At 50.3% G+C, this 11,314-nt stretch overlaps 1 protein-coding gene across 2 annotated transcripts; it reads left to right on the top strand.

Moving 5' to 3' along the window:
- The first annotated feature begins 331 nt into the window (after positions 1–331).
- On the top strand, positions 332–7,404 carry PYCR1 (pyrroline-5-carboxylate reductase 1). Of its 2 annotated transcripts, none has more exons than XM_032764531.2 (7): positions 332–546; positions 1,275–1,345; positions 1,980–2,159; positions 3,482–3,703; positions 4,358–4,450; positions 4,812–4,975; positions 5,119–7,404. In XM_032764531.2, the coding sequence occupies exons 1-7, from the start codon at positions 378–380 to the stop codon at positions 5,279–5,281; spliced, it is 1,062 nt and encodes a 353-aa protein (XP_032620422.1). In that variant the 5' UTR covers positions 332–377; the 3' UTR covers positions 5,282–7,404. The 2 variants fall into 2 exon arrangements, with proteins under 2 accessions (XP_032620422.1, XP_032620423.1); XM_032764532.2 differs by having other exon boundaries at positions 362–546; positions 5,106–5,262.
- Positions 7,405–11,314: the final 3,910 nt, after the last annotated feature.

The following is an 11,314-nucleotide window of genomic DNA, read 5'->3' as shown; positions in this document are numbered from 1 at the left end:
TTAAAACTGATCAGGGCCCCTCTGCTCCCCCGAGACTACAATTCCCAGAAGGCAACGTACGCCCAGACTACAGCGCCGCATAGGCAAATCGGGCCCTACGTCAGTCTAGCTAGAGTATTGCATGCCGGGATACAAAAGCCGTCTGGAGCGTTGACCCCTTGCCGCTCTCGTAGACAGCAAATGATGCAATTGCAAACACAAGTTGCCCCAATAGCTGGCGAGGGCTGAGAGGTGACCCCGCCTCATCTTTCTGATTGGCTGAAAAACCGGAGAGGCTCCACCCCCTCGCCCGTGGATTGGCAGGGCTCTATCGCGCCGTCCCAGCGCCACGCGTGGAGAAGGAGGGGCCGCCACTCTCTCTTCGCCGGAGCGGCCACATGGGCAGCGGGTTGGGGCTCCGGGAGCGGGTCCGGACCGGTGCGCGTAACTGGGGCTCCCCTCGTGTGTCCCGCCGGGTCCCGCCGCCTGCCAGACGCGCCATGAGCGTGGGCTTCATAGGAGCCGGGCAGCTCGCCTTCGCCCTGGCCAGGGGCTTCACCGCCGCAGGTGGGTGCTGGGCTCCTCCCAGGGGGGTGGCGCTGGGAAATCCTCGCCCCGGAGACGCTCCCGTATTGCCTTGGGCGTTCCAGCCTCGTGCCTTGCTCCGCAGCACAGGGGTGGGGGCAGTGGGTTTTCTTGAGAAACTTGGCTCAGGAGGGTGGGCACCCCACCATCTTTTCGGTGAGCACATGGAGTGTAACAGGAGTTCGTGCAGCAGAATTTAGGATCCAGGAAAGTTCATGGCTGGTTAAATGGAGTCTGCAGATTTGTACAAGGAAAATTGTTTTTTCCCACGGATCTGGGGGAGACACAGTTGAGAGATGGAAATAAGGGAGGTGAGCTCTCTGGGAAGTGTAAAGAAAATTTAAAAAAGCTGTAAGCAAAACTTAAATATGACACTTGTATATCAAAATACATGTCCACACGTAGACTTGCACTGACACAACGAAATATGTGAATTAAAACTGTCCTATTTATTTGATGCAAATTTGTGTATTTCATCCCTAAGGCACAGGATTCTTGAGAATTTGAGAATGGGAGAATTTTTTTAGTAGAGAGCCATTAGGATCAGTATTTACATCAGTGAGCCAGAAGAAGAGAGGTGTTGTGAAGGGACAACATAAGGGTAGGGGAATAACCAAGTTCAGAATAACCTGGATAAATAACAATGAAGACACTCTGGGGTAAACAGGACACATGGAACCCAAACTGAAGTTAACCTGCCCCTTTCCTAGGAATTTTGGCTGCTCATAAGATCACAGCAAGTTCCCCAGACACTGACCTCCCAACTGTATTTGGACTGAGGGTAAGTTCTAGTGTTTGTAAGAGCTAAAATCCTACTCACAGAAATCCCATAAAGATCTCAATATGTTTGCAGTGGCCATAAGTAGGACTCCTGTGTTTAATATTGTATGTTGTTTTCTCTGCCTGGCTCAGCAAGAATCTTGGGTCTGCATCTGAACTTCCTGCCATTGGCAGTTGGGTTCCCTTATTGCCAGCAGTTGACGCAGAGCCAGGAAAGGTGAGTGGTTCCCATCTTTGGGGCAAAGAATTTTTCTTGCCCAGAGAAGCCAGTTGAGAACCACTCTGGGAATCTGAAGGTACAAAGAGTCAATAGTCACATATTCAAAGTGCATGACTGCACTACAGTGAAAGTGCTGTGGAACTGATCATGAGCTATAAAGGCTGGGGATGTAACTTTGCTTTTCCTCCTATGGTAACTAAAAAAAAACAACTGTCCTCTTCTCACTGGGTTACTGCTGTACTCTCTCCTGATCAAGTCTGTCTTTGTATGACTCTTAGTGAACAAGATTATTCTCTGCTGGTGGCTGACCCAGCTTGGCTGAATCCTGATCCCAAATGCCATTTCTAAGAGCTGAGAATGCAAGGAAGTTCTAGGACTGAGGTGCTACTGCTATGTAACTTTCAAATTATTCCAGAAAATAGGTGTAAACTTCACTATAAGTAACAAGGAAACAGTTAAAAACAGCGATGTTCTGTTCCTGGCTGTGAAACCTCCCATCATTCCCTTCATTCTGGACGAGATTGGCTCAGACATAGAGAATCGCCACATCGTGGTCTCATGTGCTGCTGGTGTCACTATCAGCTCCATTGAGAAGGTGAGGGACAGTGTGCTGCACAGCTCTGATGGGGTCAGAGGGCCTGGAGATAGCACTACAGGCTACATGCATCTGCACCTGAAGCTTCTTGAAGTCAGGGCACTGAGGACTTGTCTACACTTACATTTTATAGTGCTCTAACTTACTGCCTCGGGGGGTGCTTTAAAGCGCTAGTATAGACAGGCTCCGAACACTTGGAGCCAATTCCCTCGTGGAGGTGGATTACCAGGAGCACTGGGAGAGCTATGCTCTGTGCTCACGCGACCACACTTGCACTTCAAAGCCCTGCTGTAGGAGCGTTCCCGGAGCAGCGCTTTGAAGTTTCCAGTGTAGACATACCCTAAAACTTTAGAAAGCTTTTCTCAGAGGGCTGGAGCTCTGGGTATCTGACTTTGAGACTGACTTTTTCTCCCAGCTGCCAGAAGTTGAGTACAATGTTCATTTCTGGCACTGAGAGCACTACAGCTCATGAGTTAAGCACCGTGTGCCCATGAGACTCTGGCCTATTTCTGGACTGCAGCCAATTTTTGGTGGAGCAAAGGTGGCACTAGGTCCTATTTGCACCACCTAATCATACCCAGGATAAGCTAAAACAGTCACTAACATACTCCCTGGCTGCAATGGTCTATAAGGGGCAGTCTGGAAGCCTGCAATAATCAGAGTGCTATGCATTCTAGCGACACAGATGGAATGTCCCTGTCCTACAAAGGGTGTAGGGCTATTCTGGCCCAAGACCACCAGGGAATCCTTCTCATGCCAGTAGGGAGGTCTATATGTTTTTCCAACCCTTCTGCTGCAAGATTGTCATGCAATGTCTGGGAAGCATCTCAGAATCAGGGCCTATGTTAATAGGATCTTGGCATCGTCCCTGTCCGTTCCCCATAATCATATGAAACTTTAATAGGTCTTGTCTTTCCCTGCTGAGGGCTGCCAGCCCCTCTGCATTCATGGAAACTCATTATGTTAGATGTCTGCAGGAGCTGTCCCCAGGGAAACTACAGGGGCCATGCTAGAATGAGAATGCTTCTGCTACCAAGGGATGGGCTAGGTCTGCCCAGCACTCTGTAACTGAGTTTCAACTACATTGCCAGGGACATTGCATTGTCCCCTTTGGCAAAGGCTTAACAGAGGGACTCTTGAGGACCATCCTGCAGAGATGCCTGGGGTTGGGGTGAGGTAGAGGTCCTTTACCCTGCTGAATTCCCTCTGACCTTTGGGAGTTCCCTAGAGGAGGGGTTACTCGAGATGTAGAAGGTGTATTAAATCTGGTTCTCTGTTTCTCTCTCCTTCCTTTTCTGTCTCCAACTCTTTCCCATCCCAAGAAACTCTCTGCGTTCTCTCCCACCCCAAAAGTGATCAGGTGCATGACTAACACACCTGTGATTGTGCGGGAAGGTGCTACCGTCTATGCCACGGGGACTCATGCAGAGGTGGAAGATGGGAAGCTCCTGGAACAGCTGATGGCCAGTGTGGGCTTCTGCACTGAAGTAGAAGAGGACCTAATAGATGCTGTTACAGGGCTTAGCGGCAGCGGCCCTGCTTATGTAGGTGCCACTTCCTTGGCTTATGCAAGTCAAGTGGAGAACATTGGGGTTGAAATGCTGAGAACACACCTGCGTCTTAAAATGGTATCAGATTAGGCTGCAGATTTGACCAAGGGGATATATTTGAATTTCTAATCACCTGTAGTGTGTAATCTATAACCTGTAGGTGTCTCATTCAAAGCCAGGCCAGCTCAACAATGAGAGCCTGTTAACAGCTAGACTATGCTTGGCCTCTGAGTAATGAGTGTAGGTTTCTATTCAGTGCCTAGTGGACAAGAGTCCACATTACAAAAACTGGGTGCTAACTGGGCCACTTGTCAGCAATTTCATCTGAGGCTAAAGATGGAATGGCCTCAGAGTGTGAATCGCCCTGCTCAAGACCGAGGCTCTCTGGGTGGATGTGAGGCTTGGTTTGCAGCATATGCTGGGTAGTCTAAGGATTGAGTTCCTGTCTGCCCAGTCTGTCATCTTCATTTGCTTAAGAGATTGTCCCCAACAAAGAGTGATTTTTATCAAGTCCCTTTACGTGGTGAAGGTCCACAGTGACTCCAGAGCTTTGGGCACTGTCCCTCTGCCTGAGAATGTCACAGCCTTGAGAGCATACATTAGTCTCCAAACTTCAGAATCACTGTCATGCTGTTTCTGGTCTCTCAGGCATTCACAGCCCTGGATGCTCTGGCAGATGGAGGTGTGAAGATGGGGCTTCCCCGCAGGCTAGCTGTCCGACTTGGAGCCCAGGCCTTACTGGTCAGTATCTTCTCTTCCAGACTTCATTCAGTTCACATTTGTCACATCCAGATCAGTCTGCAAACTGGATCAAATCAGGCCCACACTGACATTTTTTTCACATAAAGATCGCCCTAGATGGATTTCCCAGAGATTTTGGAGTTGCTGATGGCTCTGAGGGAGGCTGGGATGGAAAGAGCGAGGCTGTTACTCCTCTACAGACTTGCAACTCTGAGCTGGGTTTCCAGTAGCTCTGCAAATGTGAGAAAGGGTCCTATTGCCTACTGCAGCCATCTAGCAACAGGGAACTAGAACTCACAGCTGTTAGGAATCCTCTTGGTCCTATTTCTGACACATGTTTTCCCTCTCTGTCCTGCTGCAGGGTGCTGCCAAAATGCTGTTGGAATCTGAGCAGCATCCTGGGCAGCTGAAGGACAATGTCTGCTCACCTGGGGGAGCCACCATCCATGCCCTGCACTTCCTGGAGAGTGGAGGCTTTCGCTCACTACTCATCAATGCCGTGGAGGCTTCCTGCATTCGTACAAGGTGAGCAGGTGTAAGGCCTCCCTGACACTTGGCAGCTGTTGCCTTAAAGGGAAGGCTGCAGAGTTCTGCTGCTCCTTTCTCTCTAGATGCCTCCTCCTTTGTGGTTCTGCTCTTCCCACTGACTTGACAGGCTCTTCCTGCAGGGAGCTGCAGCACCTAGCGGATCAGGAGAAGGTCTCCCCAGCTGCCATTAAGAAGACCCTTCTGGATAAGGTGAAGCTGGAGTCTCCTTCTGTTTCCGTGGCCTCTGCCAGCAAAGTCAGTCTGTTCAGCAGCAGCTGGGCACCCAACAGCAAGAAGAACTGAAGGGATGAGGCTCCTCCAGGCACCAGCCCCCGCCCCCCTTGCATGCACTTTCTTCTCACTCTGTAAAGGAAAAGCTCTAGTCCTAGGCTTTCCCAGCCCATTGCCTGGCTCTGGCCTGCAGCAACTTTGGGGGTGGTGCAAAGCTGTAGAGAAGGGACCTTAACTTCCAGCTGAGGGTGGGAACACAGTCACTAGCACTTTCTGCCCTTTGTGGGAGGGCGGTTGCTCCATCACTGGCACAGCTGGTTGTCAGGGACACAAAGCGTCTCCTCTGGCCAGAAGGCTGGCTTCTCTGTAAAGTTAGAATCCACCCCCCAATAATCTCCTGGGCAGTAGTTTATTTTGATGGGTTTGTTTTAAGAAGTATCCTGCTGCTACTTGGTTCTGAAGGTTAGAGCAGGGCCCTCATGGTCCCGTGGCTCCTATCCCCATCTCTTTTTCTTCACCACTCAGAATTCACATTTCAGTAGCTGCCTGGTGCAGACCACATATCTTCCTGTGCAGATCTCAGAGCATGTGTCTCTCTTCCTGTGCCTGGTGTGATTTGCATACCAGGCCATCTGAACATCCCCCTCCTGAACACACTGTTGGGCCCCAGCCACTTCTCCTCCTTCAGCACCCTTCCTGGATGAACAGCTTAAAAAGCCTCAACTCAAGCGAGTGTTCCCTTTCCCTGCTGCCTGAATAGGGTCCCGTCCCAGCCTTCCCACCACTGAATACTTCAGGTTTCATCCCATATCTGAAACGCTTTCTCTGCTCCTTAGCGTGTTCTCTACCTGCTGCCCTGGGGGCAGAGAGGGGAAGGGGAACGCACATTATGTCACACCTGGTTCCAGGCCCCAGCAGGATTTGCCCATTTCCCAGTGTCTTGTCCAGTTGTGTATGCAGAGGCTGTCAGACCTTCCCTTAGAGCTGATTTCACAGGATTCCTCCATATGCATGTGGTTCCTTTCCAATTTCATCTAATTCCCCAATGTTTACATCAGTCCTTGATGGTTTTCAGCTTCACCACCTTTTGTGCTCCAGCTCAAACTGCAAACTTTCTTCACTCTGTACTGCAGCCCCTGTCAGTTCCTCCTCTAGCCCTGCTGCATTCCTTCTCTCTTTTCCTGCCTCTCCTTTTATCAGTCACATGGCCTCCCATCTCCAGCTCTCTGGAACGTGGTGCGCTAAAGGGAGAGAGGAGAAATGCCTGGGCTAGCAGACACTAGCCATGGAGGTGGGTGTTGAACCTCTGTCCAGTTACATTAGGAGCTGCTCCAGGACCAGCAGCACAGGCAGATGCCTATCAATATTTCACTCACTGCTTTGTGTGACTCATTTACAGCAAGGGGCTAAGCTGATCTATGTTTACATAGCTTCCTTGCCCCTGCTGACACCTCTCACTCTCCGTGCAAACCCTGTCACGCACCAAAGAATTGCATGAGGTAGACAACAGCCCCCTGCCCTCCTTGGGTGCAGTGGAAGCCAGCAGGCATGGCAATGATATATTGTTCTAGATCATTTCCTACCTCTATTTCAACAGAGTGGTGGGGAGAAGAGAGGCAGGAGCTGGAAGGAAAGTCTGTCTGCAGGTGCTAGCATTGTTCTTAATCTGTCAGCATCCTGGCTGCTGCTGCACCAGAAGGGAGGTGGCAGGGGCACTTCACTTGCTGGGTAGTCTCCCCCCGCCCATGGCTTCTGTCTCAGAAGTAAGGTTTACAGTCTGGTGGAGTTGGAGCCTCGTGGGCCAGGCCTCTGTGCACGGAGCTTGGGGCTGAGCCCCAGCGCAGGTAGTATGTAGGGTGTGTCCTGCGGCGTCTGGGAGAGAGCCTCCCACCCCAGACAGGCAGACATGGCTCAGCTCAGACTGACCCACCCTCCTGCAACTGAGGGAAGGGGGCTAGTCAGACTCTGCACGTGTGTTTGTAGTGCACTCTCTCAAGCCTGGCTAGTACATCTGGCCTGGGCTGGGAGGCTCACTCCCCGCTGCAGTGGAGACACACTGTCGGTGGCACAAAGGTAAAAGCTTTCTCGCTGTCCCGGCTCCTGCTCAGCAGAGGCAGCTTGGGACACTATTGCTGAATTAGACACACTTGCTCCCCCTCGCTCTTTCCAGAATAAACGTTGCTTCTCAGCCTGTGGCTAGTGTGATCTGTGTGGTCATGGAGTGTGTTCCTTCACTGGCAGGGTGCCCAGCTGTCGCCAGTGTCTCACTGCACTCATTTTGAGCCACGTGGGAGGGTTTGTTTTCATTGGAGGCTAATTCCTAAAGGTGGGAGATGAAGGTCCAGCCCTGCTGTTCACCCTGGCTCCTGGGGGCAAGAGCACAGAAGCACTCACAGGTTCATTAGCTCTGACTTTTAGTGGTCTAAAACATGGAGGCAAAAATCTTTCTGGCTGGATTGTGCCAGTTAAGGGTCTTGAAATTGTAATCCCCTGAGATCCTGGCCTGGGTTTCTGCCCCTCTAACAAAAAGCCGCTGTGCCTGTGGTGGTGAACACAGCACCACCATGGGGCAGAAGCAGAGCACACCTAGGGCCGACCTGCAAAGCCATAAATTACTGTAGCCTACATTGTGGAAAGGGTACAGCACTGCCTGCTTCCCCACCATGTGCTCTGCAATCGCTGGCCTTCACTGGAGAAAGGAATGTTCTAAACAGTGGCTCTGGCAGCGTGCAATAAAGAACAACCAGCAGAGCTAAAAAGTTTCTGTCCTCCAGAGAAGGCACATCAGGATAGGCCAGAGCCCTTACCATCACTCATGGGAGGGTGCCCTGGAAGGAAAGCCCTGCTCTAGCACTCACTTTACAAGCTGGAGTTCACAGAACTCTAGCTCAGCTGGTCTTCTGGTCCCTCAGAGAAGGGCCTACCAACCCCCATTCAAAACATATACAGGGTTTGGCTCCATTTCCTCCCCTCCATGTGTTACATGGGAGTGTACAGCTGCTGCTGAATATCCTAGATTGAGAGCGTATCCCTCCCAGGACATAGTATCTTTAGCCAGCATGTTACCCTAATTCCTGTGTGTTGCTGTGCCTCAGTACCATGAATATGCACATATCCCTCTCTTACCCTTCTGCTGACATTTTTTAGACTTTTACAGATCCAGACTAACACAGCTACCCCTCGATATTTTTTGAGACTGGAAGCTCTTTGGGCCAGAAACCATGTCCTCATGTTTATGCAGTACCCACTCCCCCAATACTTGGAGTACAGGTGGCTGCTGGGCTGGGCCTGGCCTGGAGAGAGTAGCACTTCTCACGCAGGAAGTAAGCCTCCCCACAGGCTTAATACGTTTTGGCTGTGACTTGCTTTAGCACCGTCACAGGCACCTAAACAAGAAGCAGCTGCAAAACCCTCTTTCCTGTGTCAGCACTTCCAGGATCGACCCTGCTGCTCCCTGCCGTTTCAGTAGCCCTGAGAAAATGTAGATACAGCAAAGAGGAGCTAGTGAAGAGCCGCTGGGGTGAGGGAATTTCTAGGGAGAGGTGAGTAGCACAGCATGGTGATGGTATTGATATCTGCAGGGCCCAATTGGCAACAAAGAGTTCTGATGCCAAGACTATGACATTTGGTCATTTTGTCAGCCCCTGTCTATCTCCCAAGTTCCTCATCCAGATGGATCTCATTCATTATACCGCATGCATCCCAGGGGGTGGGTAGGAGCTGACTTATACCTGCACAAGACAAGACGTTTTCTACTCATGCAGTTCTGCATCACATACCCTTTTATCACTGACCCATCCCTTCAAGTGAGCAGCTCCACAGAGCTGGGCTTTTGTCTCCAGATAAGCACCTTTGCTTGTTTAGACTGACATAATTCACCCACGCTACCCAGGGGCAAGGCACTAGCCCCTCTAATCTAAGGCCTGGTCTACACTACGTGTTTAAACTGATTTTAGCAGCGTTAAACTGATTTAACGCTGTACCCGTCCACACAACGAGGCCGTTTATAGCGATATAAAGGGTTCTTTAAACCGGTTTCTGTACTTCTCCCCGATGAGAGGAGTAGCGCTGAAATCAATATTACTATATCGGATTAGGGTTAGTGTGGGCACAAATCGACGGTATTGGCCTCTGGGCGGTATCCCACAGTGCACCACTGTGACCGCTCTGGACAGCAATCTGAACTCGGATGCACTGGCCAGGTATACAGGAAAAGCCCTGCGAACTTTTGAATTTCATTTCCTGTTTAGCCAGCGTGGAGCTCTGATCAGCACAGGTAACAATGCTGTCTCCTGAGAATAAAAAAGAGTCCCAGCATGGACCGCACAGGAGGTATTGGATCTGATTGCTGTATGGGGAGAGGATTCTGTGCTAACAGAACTCCGTTCCAAAAGATGAAATGAAAAAATATTTGAAAACATTTCCAGGGCTATGATGGAGAAAGGCCACACCAGGGACTCAGTGCAGTGCAGAGTGAAAGTTAAGGAGCTCAGACAAGCCCACCAGAAAACCAAAGAAGCAAACGGAAGGTCCGGGGCAGGGCCAAAAACATGCCGCTTCTATGCTAAGCTGCATGCAATTCTAGGGGGGGTGCGCCACCAGTACCCCACCCCTGTTCGTGGATTCCGAGGTGGGGGTGGTAATCTCAGCCATGGCTGAGGATTCTGTGGATGGGGAAGATGACGAGGAGGACGAGCTTGCAGAGAGTACACAGCACTCCGTTAGCCCCAACAGCCAGGAGCTTTTTCTCACCCAGATGGCATTACCCTCCCAGCCGTCCCAAGCCACTAGCCCAGACAGTGAAGCCATGGAAGCGACCTCTGGTGAGTATACCTTTGTAAATATAAAACATGGTTTAAAAGCAAGCGTTTTTTAAAGATTGATTTGCCCTGAGGACTTGGGATGCGTTTGCGGCCAGTACAGTTATTGGAAAAGTTTGTTAACATGTCTGGGGATGGAGCGGAAATCCTCCAGGGACATCTCCATGAAGCGCTCCTGGAGGTACTCCAAAAGCCTTTGCAGAAGGTTTCTGGGCAAGGCAGCCTCATTCCGTCCACCATGGTAGGACACTTTACCACGCCATGCATGTAGCAAGTAATCGGGTATCATTGCATGACAAAGCATAGCTGCGTATGGTCCCGGTGATTGCTGGCATTCAAGAAACATCTGTTCTTTATCCTTAGGAGAGTGATATCGTTCATGGTAACCTGGTTGAAATTCAGGAATTTAAGTAAGGGGACAGAGATGGCCATTCCTACTGGGCTGTTTGCCGAGATCCAGTGCCTGATGGGAGCAAAAATAATTGTCGCGGAGCGAGTGAATCAGTGGATACCAGCCTCAACCCCTCCTAGCTGTGAAAGCAGGAGAACACAAACATTTCGAGAACCATGTTTTACCTGGGTGAACCTGTGCCAAACGGCCATGCACACAAGCACATGAACCCTGCTACAGATCAATATGGCAATCGTGGACTGTTATGATAAACAACATTGCCGCATTCTCAAGTGCAGTCTAAACATGCTGAACCAAGGACCTGCAAAGCCAGGCGAGGAAGGCGGCGGCTACGGCAAGAGCAGACGAGAGAAGGAATGAGGACAAATGGAGACATACAAAGAATTACTCTCAAAACTGCGGGTCCCTGCACTTTGGAGATCCTGTTAGGTAAATTAGGGGGCAGTATGACTCGCCATTGAATGCCAATTTTGGGCCACGGAAACATGTAGCAGAGACTGGTGGACTGACATAGTTTTGCAGGTGTGGGACAGATTCGCAGATGGCTGCGAAAATAGGTATCGCATAAAGCCGTAAGGGCAAACATTTCACCATAAAGGATGACTTTGATGACTTAGGCTTCCCTGCCCTGAAAACGCATAAAATTAATAAGATGAACAGCAAAGCAGAAAGACCACTTGCAGTGGAGAAGCGGAAGTGGCATAGACACTACTGGAAAAGCTATAACACGAGCAGAAGCTACTAGGTCAGTCGGGAAATACCAAATTTAAGGAGATGGGAAAATACTACTAAGATAAGAAGAAAAGACGAGGCTGGCGTAATGCAGTAGCCAAAGCAATCAATTAAGTCTGAAAGACTACTAAACGAAAGAAA

Source organism: Chelonoidis abingdonii, chromosome 13 (genome assembly GCF_003597395.2).
Source record: "Chelonoidis abingdonii isolate Lonesome George chromosome 13, CheloAbing_2.0, whole genome shotgun sequence".
Classification (NCBI taxonomy): Eukaryota; Metazoa; Chordata; order Testudines; family Testudinidae; genus Chelonoidis; species Chelonoidis abingdonii.
This window is presented reverse-complemented; position numbering and strand designations above follow the sequence as displayed.

Bases quoted from the DNA above. Each gene is read 5' to 3' on its own strand.
- PYCR1 (XM_032764531.2), top strand. From the start codon at position 378: ATGGGCAGCGGGTTGGGGCTCCGGGAGCGGGTCCGGACCGGTGCGCGT. The intron at 2,160-3,481 runs GTGAGGGACAGT...TCCCATCCCAAG, and splicing joins CTATCAGCTCCATTGAGAAG to AAACTCTCTGCGTTCTCTCC. The intron at 4,451-4,811 runs GTCAGTATCTTC...GTCCTGCTGCAG, and splicing joins TTGGAGCCCAGGCCTTACTG to GGTGCTGCCAAAATGCTGTT.